This window comes from Ornithodoros turicata, unplaced genomic scaffold (assembly GCF_037126465.1).
Source record: "Ornithodoros turicata isolate Travis unplaced genomic scaffold, ASM3712646v1 Chromosome11, whole genome shotgun sequence".
Classification (NCBI taxonomy): domain Eukaryota; kingdom Metazoa; phylum Arthropoda; class Arachnida; order Ixodida; family Argasidae; genus Ornithodoros; species Ornithodoros turicata.
Genome location: NW_026999295.1, coordinates 1,724,891 through 1,740,442, shown reverse-complemented (window position 1 = coordinate 1,740,442; position 15,552 = coordinate 1,724,891). Strand labels below are relative to the sequence as shown.

General features: G+C 46.1%; 1 protein-coding gene across 1 annotated transcript; it reads right to left on the bottom strand.

Moving 5' to 3' along the window:
- Positions 1-14,702: 14,702 nt before the first annotated feature.
- On the bottom strand, positions 14,703-15,253 carry LOC135371445 (uncharacterized). The gene is made up of 2 exons (XM_064605500.1): positions 15,042-15,253; positions 14,703-14,955 (listed from the first exon to the last, which is right to left on the bottom strand). Exons 1-2 carry the CDS (start codon positions 15,251-15,253, stop codon positions 14,703-14,705), a joined length of 465 nt encoding a protein of 154 aa, XP_064461570.1.
- Between the last annotated feature and the right edge of the window lie 299 nt (positions 15,254-15,552).

Here is a 15,552-nt window from a genome sequence, read left to right as displayed (position 1 = left end):
CTCAAAGATGCCGAAAGGGGTGACTATTGCGGTTTTGGGAATGTCTTCCTCGGCCATTGGCATCTGATGGTAGGCTTTCATTAAATCTATCTTCGAAAACATCGTTGCTCCGGAAAGACCCGTGGTGAAATCAGAGATGTTGGGCAAGGGGTAGCGGTCCGGAACAGTAGCCAAATTTAGCGCGCGATAGTCACCACACGGCCGCCAGTCACCGGTCTTTTTGGGAACCATGTGAAGGGGCGAAGACCAGCTACTAGATGATGGACGAATGATGCCGACAGCGATCATGTGGTCGAACTCTTGTGGCGCAATAGCATTTTTTTCGGGGCTTAGGCGACGTGCTTTTGCGAATACTGGTTGGCCACTTGTTACGATGTGGTGGGCGACAGGGTGCTCGACGGGCTTCGTCCAGTCACACGGGGTCGTCAAGGATGGAAACTGTCGTAAAAGATCGGCAAAAACATTGTTCTGCAGAAGAGTGATCGCGAAGGTCGACAGATGTAGCGCGCGTGCTTACGCCGTTGGCCGTGACGCCAGTAAGGTGGTCCACCAGCCTTTGCCCAGCGACATCAACCAAGATTTTGTTGCGCCCTAGGAAATCGCTGCCTAGGATACAGTGCCGAGTGTCAGCAACCAGAAACACCCAGTGAAATGTCCTGCGTAATTCGAAGTCGAGAGACAATGAACGGCGGTAGTAAACAGGAATTCTGGAGCCGTTTGCTGCTGTGAGATACATTATGGTCGTTCTGCTTCTGTTGGATGGTGAGGCCGGAAGGACGCTGACCTCCGCTCCGGTGTCGACAAGGAAATTGTGCTTGCCGCACCGATTCTTGATGAAGAAAAGGCGACCTTGCCGTATGTGGTGGGGGCTTCCGGTCGCCGCTAGTAACCCCCGGCGTAGTTTCCCTGTCATGCACACGGGGATTCGCATCGCCGAGCTCTGCGACCGAAACGGCTGTGGAACCAACAAAGGTGGCGTCGGCGCGTTGGCGGCGAAGTGGGAGGAGTCGGGGAACGTACAGCACGGCGACGTTGAGTAGAACGGTCTGGGCCTGAGGAAGTGCGGTCGCGGGGTCCGGATCGCTCGAGTATGTCTGCGATGCGGCGTTCTTCTTCCCGTAGCGAGGAAAGGTCAGAGCTTTCCGATGCAGACACAGATGATGCTTGCTGTGACTGATGCTGGGAAGGAGCGCTTGGTGAAGATGAAAAGTCATACATACATACATACATACATACATACATACATACATACATACATACATACATACATACATACATACATATTTATTTACTTTAAGGACCCTCGATGAGGGTATTACATAAAGGGGGGAGTAAGCATACAACACAGTGCAAGCGCGGCATGAGCACTAAGAAAAATGTTCAAAACACAGTGCTATAAAGGAAGGCAAGTCTCTCTCCAAGGCGATGTGAGATGGTAGGTTGTTCCAGGTGGCAACCATGAATTGATGAGGGGAGAACAGAAACTTGTTAGTACGCACCGAAGGGGTAAAAATTTTATGAGAATGATCAAGCCTGGGAAAAAGTCTGTGAGCCCGTGGGCAGTAGATGGGATGTGGGAGGTTAGCGGCGTAGTATAACCTATGAAGAAGTGCAAGGCTGGATATCATCCTTCTGGTCCGCAAAGGATGTAGAAGGAGACGTTGCTTTATCGCCGTAACGCTAGAGAAGGTACTATAATCGTGAGTAATGAAACGAGCGGCCCTATTTTGGACAGCTTCCAGTTTGTCAATTAAGTACGACTGAGACGGGTTCCATACAAGCGAGGCCTATTCTAATTGAGGTAGGACTAGCGCTTTGTATGCAAGAGCTTTGACGTCAGGGGAAGTTAGGTACAGGTTTGGCTTCACAATGCCTAGCGACTTATTTGCTTTGCGGACCACATTGTTTATGTGGGCATTCCAGGACAGGTTGCTAGTCAAAGTTACTCCAAGGTATTTGTATTCACTTAACCTTTCCAGGTGGGAGGATGGAGTATGGTACTGGTGGACTAGGGGAGAAGCCAGCGTTGAAAAGGAGATGCATTTTGATTTATCACAGTTTACTTCCATCAGCCATTTCGAGCACCAAGAAAAAAGATTAAGTAAGTCTGCTTGAAGAACAGCACAGTCGGACGAAGATTTGATATTGCGATAAATCACACAATCGTCTGCGTAGAGCCTGACTGATGATTGCAAGTGGAGGGGCAAATCGTTTATGTACAACAAGAAGAGCGTCGGTCCCAAGACGGAGCCTTGAGGAACCCCGGAAGTGACTGAACAACGTTCAGAATAAACTCCATTAATGCTAACAGTCTGGCTCCTATTGCTGAGAAATGCGCGTAACCAGTTCGTGACTTGCGTGGATAGGTTGTACTCGGCAACTTTTAATGTCATGTGTGCCTTCAAGCGCTGACAGCGCAGACGGGTTCCTCCGCAGACGGAGAATAGCTCCATTGCCTTATCCGCTCTGGTAGCTAATGACACAATATCGGTCTCTTCCGTAACAGTCACTGCCAGATGGACGGCATGAGAGAGTTTTGAGAGGAAGAGCTCACGAAAGAGCTTGTCGTCAAAAGGAGCGGTTCCAAGGATTTCTTGCATGTATCTGACGAGCTGTGAAGGTTTGCGGTCCCCCAAGGGCTCCTTTGAGAAGAGCTCGTGCAGCCGCTGACGATCGGACGGAAGAAGCTGATGACAGCACGCTTAAGGGCGTCGTAGGGATCTTCTAATGGAGGTGAGCTGGTGATGTCGCTGACCTCGAGTACCACGTCCTCGGAAAGGTCAGACAAGATGTGATGGTACCTAGTCGATTGGGTAGTGATGCCGCCTAATGCGAATTGCGATTCCGCCTGTTGAGACCATAAGTCGGGGCTGGACCGAATAAATGGTGGCAGGCGGATAGCGAAATGCCCAACGCGGGCCGCGGTAGGTGAACCTTCCATGTTGCAGTTCGAATCGTTCGGGTCACCACTTTAGAGACAGAGAACCTGTCCGGTTTGGTGAATCATCAGCGAAGAACTGAGCTCATGCTTTATTGCTCGAGCGGACAGCATCAGCTGTCCTCGTCTTCGCCACACCTGCAAGAAATATCATTCCAGGAAACACGATGGCGGCGCAGAGTAGGTGTCGAGAAATATGACATACCGTCCGCACAAAGCATACACATTTTCATCTTGGGTTTTATGTCCCTGTCTTGTTCAGGTTGCCTACAAATCGAGTAAAAGGGACGATGAGAATACATCACAGCCAAACGTATTACTATGGTGCCTATAATATTGAACTAATGTGCCCGGCGAGCCCTCACTCTCAGGGAGAGCGGAGGTAGCGCTAGCGGATTCGAGGAGGTGGCGGCGCTCGTGCGACGAGGCGTGCTGGACCCGTGCAATCGGCCTTTCAAACGTGTGTACTGTGAGTGTTGATCGGTGTGCATTTTTTTGCGCGTTCGCTTTTCTGCTTTGGCTTTGATCGCTCTTGAAGGGACCTGCCTTTCAGAGTCCCGTCACGTTTTTATTTTTTTTTAATTTTTGGATGACGCAACTACGAAAAGGAAACGTGAGTGCAGACATAGTACATGCTTTGTCCTACGATGCAACAGCGGGTATCGCTCCTATCAAGAAAATGTCTGGTTGTTTTCGACTCCGAAAGATCCGGAACTCCGTGCAAAATGGGTGAACAACATAAAGAGTGGTGACAGGAAGCTCACGAAAACAGGCGTCGTGGGCGAAAAGCACTTCGAGGAAGAAGTCATACAACGGGTGTTCAGTAACATCATCAATAATGAAGTCCATCAGCCGTTAAAGGGACGTCAAAGTGAAACATAACCCCAATATTTTTGCCCACTATCCCGCACATTATCATTGTTTTATCACACACAGAAAGTATTACCCCACAATTCGGCATATTTGTTTTTTACGTATAAATATTTTGAAGGTTGCCGGAACACGAACGGTGCTGCCAACGAACGGCAAAAAAGGGCAAGTTGGGTTTCGGGTCCAGGGCGTCCAGCGATTGGTCAACCCGTACAACGTGAGCGTTAGTTTTGTAGGGAACAAGGTTGACGCACATTATCGTTACAACTAAACGTCATTTTTAAAATGACGTTCCCTTCCATAGCTTCGACATTAATAAAGCATTCAGCTACATCGCCGCTACGAGCTACGATCTGCCGCGCCTCTGCAAGGCCGTCTGTGTCATCGCGTTTATTGTCTACGCCGTGGGTGGTCATGTTGGTCGCGCGAAGGAGAAAGTGAAAGTCAGTGACTTGTCTGGCGCTGCTGTGTCACGTATTCGAAAGACCTACATATGCCTGGTGTACGCTGTCATGTCCGGGGATGCCAAAATTGTTCACCTTCGACGACTGGCATTTTCTACCACAAGATTCCACAGGGCAGTGCGCGAAAACGAATGGGGTTCGAAGCACACGACTATTAGATGCAGTGGTGTCGTGTGTGTTGAGATCATTTTGCTGCTGATGACTACGAAGATGCCTAAGATGCCACAGCAGGCGAATTGCGAAAACATCCGAAGCAAACTGCCGTTCAGTCACCAGTTATTATGCTTCACCGAGGTGACGAGCTCAACACAACGTCTAAGGTATGTACAGGTGTCACACATGTAGCAATGACGCATTAAATTTAACTTATCTTATACTACTTGTCCCTTACTGGACATTGTCAACGTGAACAAATTTCATTTTAGGGACCTTCCATTGTTGAAGTCGCGCAAGACTGCTTCGCATTATGTAAAGATCTCATCATTTGATCATCTTTTGAAAGTTTCTACTTTTAAAATAGTTTGAAAACTGTTTCGAGACGACTGCAATGATTTCATAGACTTGTGCATGGAAGTCACCGTGTCCGATGACACTACTGATGCTGCCGGCACATGTCCACGTCGACGGATACTCTTTGTGAAGTACACAGTAAAAAATACTATTGTCTCGATCTACACTGCAAGAATTGAGAACCAGATATATTTTGTAATCATGAGCTTCCCTACTTCGCTGGAAACAACAAGTGCACTCGAGCTCGACCATGCATACTGCAACACTGTCTCTACGACCATTATGAAGTCTGCACGCAAGAAATGGGATTAATGCTCAACATGCTCTGCATTTCTTTCTTCTTACTCTTTTTCTTTGTGATCCATGCATTCAAGTTAGCATGTCAGGAATACCTGAAAGCAGCACGCAAGCGGCACGCAAGAAATGATTATCTATATTGGCCAGGGTCGACAGCTTTCCTGGCTGTGGCTTTGTCCTCCCTTCTTGCTTCTACCAGGTAGAGCTGTATGATTGCTCAAGAGGTAGAATAGGGGTAAGACTGCCAGCAGATGTTAATGTTTTTGCATTCCTCACATGTTCACACAAAGGCACTTGAAAGGACATGACGTGGACCAGTGAATACTTCAATCCCCAGTCCATAGATTTACAAGTCCACAGGTGGCATCACTAGATTTGTTACATGCTGCAAACTTTGTGACATTTTTGGAGTCTTTGGACAGGGGCAGAACATTAGTATGACGTCAACAGTGGGAGAAAAAAACGATGAGAACTACTAGCTTCTTTGAGGGGTACGGGAATACTTGCTGTTGAGGTAGAGTTATGATTAAGGAACACGAATTAATTTTCTAGAGATGCATCCTGTACACCTGAATGCCCAGTGAAACAGCGAAAGTTCATTGTCTTTGAAGCCCCACTACTTGAATTGTTCAAAGTGTGTCGCAGCTACAGTGAGCCATGCAAGGCTACCACATCATATTGGTCCTAACTTTGCAGAGTTCCCCTGTTTCAGACACAACAGTCATTTCTCTTTACGGCTCTCCCGATCCTATCTTCTCAGAGATTAATGTCGTTCTCCCCGCGTTACATGGGCACTGCCTTTTTCTACTCATGCTTTCCGTTTCCTGTTCTGTTGAATAAATCTTCAATTGCAAGTTTGTAGCCATCATGCTGTCTACTGTGTTGGCTCCTCATCTGCGTTGATCTGCTATACTGTCCTTGTCAACATGCCAAATCTCTTGCCACAGTTAATAACTTCAAACAGTTTACCTCTGCACCGTGCCACGAGTGAAAAGTGTCGGGTAGTACTACTTTTGACGGAAGCTGCATGATGTGGTAACATCCAAATATCTAAAATTGTAGTCGACAGAGAATTGCTGTTTTAGTAAAGCTTTCATTGTATATTTATTTTGTCACAATTAGCACACCTGAAGAAAAGTTCTCATCTTCATCAAGATGACAGGTCATCGCTGGATGTGTGTGCTGCATTATTATTTCTGTGCTCTTTTCATCAACAGGAAATACAAAAGCACACAAATAGCAAAATATAACTTGCTTGTTAAACTCAAAAGGGAAAGACAAAACTGTTTATACTTCTCTTGTTTATTTTGTCCAGGGTTTTACAACTCTATCAAGTACGTTAAAACATCAGAGGGCAGAGAGTCCTACCCTATCTCCTAAATCCCTGGACGGTAAAAGAGAAATATATAGTTTGAGTTGTGACAGAATGTTGCTTCTGACGTATGTGTCGTGTACACTGAAGCCAGTTTCTATTTGCAGGGCTGTCAAATTACTTTACAAGAGTACATCTTAATCTCAGTAACAGAGAACTTCCACATGGGAGAATACATGATAACTATGTACATGGATGCATAGGGTACATGAGTAAAGTCATTCCCATTCACAGAGACTCTTCGGGCTAGTTTGGCTATTCAGCGGCTTCACTGTGTGTGGAAAAGTGACAATATATTTCATGTTAAATAGAATTGCAAAGATGGAGAGTGCCTGTTACTGCATAATGAATTGTTTTGTTATTTTGGAGTACTATTGCCCACTCCAATGCTGCATGGTTAACTGTGAACTGAGATCAAGGGTTGCGAATATTTGAAGTCAACGCTCAAGTCTTCCTTTACAAACGTTAGTTGGCATTATGATAATGAATCAGTTATAAGTAGCCCTGTTAGCGAAACAGAGGTAAGTGCTAAATCCCAATCTCGATTCAAACATTAATTGGCATTTGGAAACCTGGCCAATATCAAGTATTTTCATATTTCATATTTTATTCAAAATTCATGCCAAATTAACATTTGCACAACATTGTGTGGTCCCATATCCGAGGCTAGTGGTGGGTCCACTACAGAAATTCATTTATACATTCGGCAGCAAAGACTTATGCTAAAACAAAAGCTAAGCTAATGCTAAGGCATAACAATGTAGGTTATCACATGGCCCAAGTAAATACATCAATTATACACCACTTTACTATACTCGAATACTACAAACTACACTATACTACACCACTAGTACTATTACACAACTACTACATTACTAATACTACACTATACTGTAACAAGACATCACTATAGATGTTATACGCTTACCATATACTCACAGAAACATTTGTAATATACTCAACCAATGCACTTTCAAACTGATGAGCGGTTTTTACCGTAACTGGCAAATCGTTCCGAATTCGGACCCCAAAATGCTGTATTGTTCGAGTACCATAGATATTCCTTGCAATCGGGATAATAAATTTGCAACTAGGTGTGACTGTTCGCGGCTGTTGTAAAGTAGTTATATGAATCGGTTCACTATTCCTCAGGACGTTATATATTAACCGACCCCATTTTTGTATTATTAATTGCTCAATTGATAGAATGCGCACTGTATTAAATAATATCCCTGAGGGAGTGTAATTGTTAGAAAACATCATGATTCTCGAAGCTCGTTTCTGTATAATGTATAATGTAAAAACCCCGAGAGTAGCGAACACGAAGTGAATACCGTTATGGCCTGACGTGTCTACAAGTCACTAGTAGGCACATGAGCCTCAAAAGAACTTTCCGTCATGTTCATATGACACGTCAGCGTTGAACTACTGTGTCAGTAGTTGGTACCAATGATACTGCGCGGCATTAAACTGTTTATAGGGTTTCGTGCGGTGCTTGGATAAATTCGGTAACAGTTGTTACTGTCACAGTGAGGTTTAACGTTAGTGTTTGGCATCAGCAAAAAGGAGCCCGAACCCATCACCTCGTCTGTAAGGTCCCACACGAAAGGCCTCATCCGTGAGGCCCCTCATGAAAGGCCTCATGGCCTCATCCGTGAGGAGCCTCACGGCCCTCACGTTGTATCCTCACGTATCGATGGCCTTACGACGACTGGCCTCATGAGGGCCCTCACGGTGGGCCTCATGAGGGACAATGCCTCACGACTGTCCTCGTGAGGAACATTCAGCGTGGTCTGGCCTCACTCACCCTCACCTCACGACGATGAGGTGAGGGTGAGGCGTCTTCATGAGGGTCCTCATGGGTGAGGACGCCCAGCTATGCTGCAGATAGAGTTGCTAGTTTTGATGTAGCACCAGTTTGTAATGCAGGCCGCAAAAGTAGACTGACTTCCTTTTATCGATGGCTTTGTGAGGCACCGTTTCCAAAAATAAAAAAAATAAAGAAGACGAACTGTATGCAATGTCAAGGTAATAGTTTATCCGCATCACTGCGCATTTTTTTCTGCTTTTGAAACGTAGGTTTGTGGATCCCTGTGATACGACCTATCAGCCGAACCAGACTGAAGAGTATGTCATCATCTGCTTCACAGTTTTGTTATGTTTAGTAGTCAGCAATGATTTTGCACGTTCATGGCAAAAGCCACAAGTTCACAGTTCCTTCGTTTTCCAGGATGATGGCAAGTTCGTATGATGCTTGGAACAGTAAGTATAGAAATATTTGCCACAAATGTTCCCATACTCATATTGCGGATGCCCATTATTCCAGGCCACAACAACACAGCATTGCCGCCAGTGACGTCACTGCTGATGAAACCAACAGGTATTCTTCCGCTTCTGATAAAGTGGCACATTGTACGATGACTTGTGTGTGTTATGTCAGTACTGCCGTTTATGTATGCTCTCACCTATTTTATTTTAACGTTGTGGTGGCAGGTGGCATTTTATCGCCATACCAAATTTGCCGATGTGCGACGTGGCGTATGTCTAGCAAGCCACGAGTGATTACTAATTACTGATATGGCGTTTCTGGTTCATCCACAGGCATGGAAGTGCTAAAAGCACAGATTGCCGTGAAAACATGTACATGGTTGCTGAGTCGTGTCTTGTCCAGCTGCTGAAGACTTGCCAAACATGTATAACGAACCGTACACAGATGACGTTCACATGTCTAGGGTCAATACATGCTGCGTGCCAGCGTGACCTGCCCTGAGGGCCACGAAAGGATATGGTGCAGCCAGCCACTGGTCGGTGGCAAGCCGCTTGGCAACATTGTCATGAGTGCTGCAATTTGGTTTCCTGGATGCAGCCCTGCAAACATTATTCGGCTGTTCAACTTCATGCGACTTGCCGGCATCAAGTATACACAGTATTTTCAGATCCAACGCTGCTACTTGTTTTCCGCTATTGAAGCTGTGAGTACTAATGCAGTGACCATAGCTTGAGGCAGTGGAACTTTTCTAGGTGTACAGTGAACAAAATTATAAATTGTTACAGCCATGGAGGGCTGAGCAAGCTGACCTTCTCCAGAACGTGAGGCAAAGACCTTACTGGCGATGCAAGATGTGGTTTCCCCGGTCACAACGCATTCATGGGGACCTACACACTGCTTGAAGCTCCATCAAATCGGATCTCGCACTTCGAGTTACTGACGGTAATCTCTTGGATGCTAAAATATTGGTCCGTGTAGATATTTGAAACTTTCCTTTCTGTCATACATTCCGTTCAGTCACCTGAAGTTGACTGTAGCAACCGGATGAAAAAAAAGGGGCCTACAACTGGCTCTCGTTTATCTCCTGGAGAAAGGTGTCAACATTGACATGCTTATCACGGACCGACATGCAGGTGTAAAAGCCTTGCTCAGAGACAGCTATGGTAAAATAAAGTACCGATTTGACATTTGGCACGTTGCGAAAGGTATGCATAAATATAGTCACCAGACTTGATGTTCAAAAGCGTTGGCGTCATTTCCGTAACCCATGTTGTTCATATGCCCTCAAACGGCATTCTCCGGATTTTGGATTTCATTCTTTCCTCCTTATTATATCACAAGCAAAGGCTGTGCCCTCTCATTTTTCTCAGGTGTGAAGAAGAAAATCACGGAAGCTGCAAAGTCTAAGCGGTGCAAGGACCTGGGCCTCTGGTGCGAGACCATCATTAGGCACATTTACTGGTGCGCTCGGTCTAGTGAAGATGACGGAGAGCTTCTGCTGGAAAGATGGACGTCTTTCATCAGGCACATTGCTGACATCCATGTGTTACCCAAGTCCTCTCCATCCTGTGTGCTTCCATGGAGACCTTGGTGAAAGGGTAGCTCGCTGAAGGTAACTACCAAAAAATGATTGAAACTTTTTGCGGGGAGAGCCAGTTGGAGATATTCCAGTGCCTGTTACGTACTGTATTACTTATTGTATGATAACTGATAACGTATTCTGTGAAGGGACTGAGAGCTTCTGCAAGCTCCAAGAGGTCGTCATGGCCAAGTCCGTGCTGAGCGACATTCCTAAGTTGTCTCCACGGGAACAGACATACGGACTTGAGGCATTTCATAGCCTTGTGATCCATTTTGCGGTCAAGTCAACAAGCTACTCGTATGACGGGATGATACCAAGGTAAGTTTATCACGATCAACTTGTAGCCTGTATAACTCCACGTCTGCCGGCCAGTTGTATACCATGTAGAGACAGCCAATTCTTACAAGAACAGTGACAAAACAGGTTACTAGTTACTAGAGGAAACAACAGCCTCCTCTTTCCTACCTCTCAGGACTAGGATTACAGCACTCCATTATAACCACAACTCGGAACGAATAGTCCTCAGGGATGAAGAGGGCAACAACAGGTGCACATTGATAGCCATCGAAGCCCAAGAAGCAGTGGGTGGTCATCCCAATAAAGGAACCATCATCATACGGTTTGTTTTCCTTCGTTTTAATGATTAGTACATGTTTCTGTGTCACGTGCACCTTAGTGCGGTGAAGTGAAAGTCATTGGGCTAGGCTGGGGCAGCTACCCAGTGTTTATATCACACGCTTCTGCTTCCGAGGTGTCATGATGAGTCAAAATCAGGCTACCACTCTACTTGTCCTTTTTTCATTCATTTACCTCTTCGTGCGTTTCTAATTTCAGGCTACGTGGATCGACTCTTTTCCTCATTGTTCCAGTGCTTGGAAAAGTGGCCAACATACCAAGAAGCAGCTGAAGCCAATCCACCAACGAGCAGGCCAACCCTTGCTAGTCAGTGTGGCGATAAGCCAGACTTGGAAGCAGCAGTCTCTGCACATATTATTCTCGCTTCAGCGCAAGTAATGTTAGCCGCCTTTCCAGCTAAACGTAATGAGCAAACCTCGGATTTGCGTGTTCTGCATATTTCGTTTATGGACATGCACAGGCTCAATGGGGTGTATATTTGCATATTTTAGGGCTGTATGAACATTATAGCATGACCTTGATAATGCGTGATAATTCGTATTTAGGAAGATAGAGCAGCTTCGGAGCCACCGTGCATATACTTGCATATATGGGTCGTTTGCACTAAAAAAATGCACTGCGGAGACTACTTTGCTCGACCACTGGAGTTTATTTTCCGTTACAAGTACATGGATGGAACAAATCAGGGTCACTAGCCGTGCTCTTGTATTGGTCATGAGTCCTCTGGGTTTTTGTGCAGAAATAACAGAGAAAATTGTGGCAAGCTGGTGAACGTTCATGATCAACCGAACCTTGAGCCTGACTGACACTGAGAGACAGCCACGCGGAGACTGCTCAAGAGCAGAAATGACAATTTCATGAGACACAAAGAAAAGAGTGTAGTAATAGACGTACAGCTACAGAAGTCCTACTGACATAGTCGACCGTTCTGGTACAATTGAGACGGCTTCTTGGAAAATTCGCTTGTCTCAATTTTAACAACGGTCAGCTGTGTGGGTAAGACTTCCGTAGCGACCCTCTTTTGCCGCGCTCTTTTCTTCTTGTGTCGTGACACAAATCAATCGTTATTACTGGTTTTTCGCTGTCTCCGTGTGGTTGCCTCTCCATGTCACCTTTGGGATTTCCTGTCATCAACAGGCCTCTCCACCCTGCTTTGATTACCGGACCCCTTATCATCTCCATCATCATCTCTCATCACGTACAAATGGCACTGGGGCAGCGCCCAGCCTGCTGGCCGGCATCAGCCCCATCTCATCATCGTATCTCTATGTGTGTGTGTGCGTGTGTGTGTGTCTATCTATGTCTGTCCTCAGGATCAAGGCTTTGTATATCGTGGCTTTTTATGTTTTCCTGCATATCTCCTTCCTTGTCTTCTATTACTATCGTTTGCATAGTCGCGATTTTTTAGCTGGCACAACAGTTACGCAAGAACGTCTATCTGTCATAAAATGCATCAAATATGTACCGCCTTTACATTTTGCTGCATATTTCAGTGGATTTTTACCATTTGCTTACATATTTGCATCCAGCCTTTTTTTTCCTACTGCACCTAAATTCGCAGCCTCGTCAACAGCGTGCTTGCGATCCAATGACACTGCCCTACCTTCCCCAATAATGTCGAAACATGTATTAATCATACGAAACCGTCTGGGCCGCATTTTTTACTGCATATCTCAGTGCAGTCTTTTACTGTATAATTTTACGGCCTGGTAATGACGTTGCATTGAGCTTCATTAGATGATATACACATGCTTGCTGAACCGCTTTTGGTTGATGTTGCTCTTATTTATTTTGTGCACATTTTGACCACAGTGCAATACACTCCAGGTGGCACATCACATGGACAAAATAAATGGTGCCCTCCTGAACATGCCCCGAGCAATGGTGGTGCCCTCTGGACGTCTTCATGGGCTTCCCAGCTTCTCGACATTTGGCCCCACTGCATAGAATGACATTGCAGGAGAGACCGGACCTGAGGGGCACAGCTGTCATCCATGGCCACTTCGATCATACGTGGTCATCTTCATGCTATAATGGTAGCACGCATATTTGCTGTCAGGTCTGAAAAAGCAGTGTCACACTATCACTATGTCCACACCATGACCAATTGAGGCAAGATCATATAGGGCTCAAGTAACCTGTTTTGTCACTGTTCTTGTAAGAATTGGCTGTCCCTACATGGTGTGTGTATGTACAACTGGCCCACAGGCATGGAGTTATCCAGGCTACAACCACTGCAGCCATTACCAATAAAAAAGCAACTGCACTCATGCCTCTGCAAACAAATTGTGCACAATTATGCAACAGGAAGTCTGTGGTCTTGTATTCCTTTTCCTTAGAAGCTCGTTTACAATACCCAAAACACCATTATAATTAAGGCCCAATTTTTTCAGGTTTTATTTTTCAGCAATATCAGAGCGGTAAATATTGGTTTATATTTTGCTTCAATAATTCGGGTGTAATCGGGTTGAACTGCACCTGATTCAACCCAATTCTGGTTGAATCGGGTTGAGTCCGGTGTAAACCATCGGTTTAGTCTGCATAATATACACGGCACATCAATACACACAGCGTCCATGCATGTAAGAGGCAGCATGGTCTCTGTTTTGACAGTCTGTATGAGCATGTTTATGCATTTACAATACTGTTTACAAAGTTCTGTGTTAGTTGTGATGACTTTGGATCCCCCTGGTCTAGCAGATTTCGGTGAAATATCGGGTTAAACCCTGTTTTTCCTTATTTGAATCGGGGGGTAAGTATCGAGTGTAATCGGGTATAACCCAAAAAGTCAGGCCGTAATAATATGTCTAACAATTGTGCTTTTCTACGAAATGCTCGGCTACACTTATATTATAACAGCATGGAAGATGGCTTGTAAGCGTAGGCGGGTGTCAACAGAAGGAAAAAATGCCCTCACCTATGTCCACCGACAATGGGTGTACTGAGCATATGGGAACGCCTCTCGTATGCGTCGCAGCGCACACCCAGGAATTCTCCTCCTCTGGCCGGGGCCAAGACCCCTTCCATGGAGGAGAACGACGAACTCCCTGTATGCTGTGTGCCGCAGGGCGCTGGACATCGCAGTATGCACATGTGTGAATTGGAAATATTACCACTGTCTGACAAGCTAGACAACAGAGCATTGTACAGTGAGAGTAATTCACAGTAAGCTACAACCTGCTGCAGCATAACAGGGTTCTGTGCCTGTGCTACGATCCTCCATATCATCCAGGACTGTGAGCGGTACACGTGTGAACGCCGGGTACTTCGACCCCAACTTCTCGACCATAGGCCATTCAGCCTGTCCAAAGTACTTGGCCCATGGAGCTCCCCTGTGCATCAGTGCCGGGCTCTTCGCTCCCTTTTTGCTTTCATGCAAGCCACTGGACTCCTCGAAGAGCTCTAAACAGAACTCCGACCTGTCGTCGCTTCACTCTCACCATAATTCATCCTCTCATATTAACCACTGTGAAGTGGGGTAGGGTCCTGTGGCTACCACGGGGAAACATCCCATGTCATCATCACTTCTTCATTTATTGTTGTTTTTGTTGTGCCTGGGTGGATTAGACTTCTTTAACTAGTACCTTCAAGATTACTTCAAAGGTTTTTTGCTCCATTTGGACGCGTTTCAGTAGTAGCGATGCCCTAACAGTTGGTTTATGCGAACACAAACAGTTCACTGTTTCTAAGCTCACAGCTAGGAATAATTAGATACGCTTCGAAATGTCAGCTTCCTTCCTTTCTTTTTTTTTTCTCCCCTGCTTTTAGAGTCCATGCTTGGTGGAAAACCTGTGATCGTCGCGGTCGCCGCTACGCTCCATGTACAAGGGGGCCTCACGTCTGAGGAACCTGCTGCGCACCTCGAGCTGTCTCCTGTACAAACACATGACAGGAAACAGCTCATGCTGCGTAATGCAGTCCGAGGGTTCTTCGTTCATAAGCGCGGTCACCTCGTCCAGTTCCCGGCAGCACCCATATTCGTCGGGTTCTTGTGGACGGCACAGGCCGCAGGAACACCTGTGGTGTGTACACCAGAAGGAAAGGCAAAACGAAAAAGCGGGTTATGCTGCAATCCAAATGAGCATTCAGCTCAGATTCCATACCACGTGGCTGTGTCCGAGCGATCGGACATGTCGGACGAGGAATCCGCATATTCGCTGACCGCGTTCGAAGGCGGACGCGGATCTGTGGAAAACGGCGACTCCGCGTCCGCGTAAAAGACGCGCCGCACGCAGACATTGTCATTCACGTAGAAGTTGCTTCGGTCATCACTGTCGCTTGCGGAGTCATAGTCTGATGCGCTAAATGACTCCATTATTGCCCACTTTAATGCAGCACGTCGCACAAGCAGAACAGCGGAACTCGCACGAACAAGCAGACTCAATGCCGCGGAGGGTGCAGTATGACGTCACGGCCTCAGCTGGAGGAGCACTGAGAAAGCGAACTCCTCTCGCCCTTCTCTCCGCAACTTGGTTTCGATTCCAAATGCTTCATATTCTGACGTAATACAAACCGTTGGAGGAAAGCAAAGTTTAGGGAAGGTATCAGTGGGGCATTATGCCCCAACCACAACATTCAGCTTTTATATTTTGTGTTTGTTGCGAAGTCTCCCTT

Bases quoted from the DNA above. Each gene is read 5' to 3' on its own strand.
- LOC135371445 (XM_064605500.1), bottom strand. From the start codon at position 15,253: ATGGAGTCATTTAGCGCATCAGACTATGACTCCGCAAGCGACAGTGAT. The intron at 14,956-15,041 runs GTATGGAATCTG...TACACACCACAG, and splicing joins CGCTCGGACACAGCCACGTG to GTGTTCCTGCGGCCTGTGCC.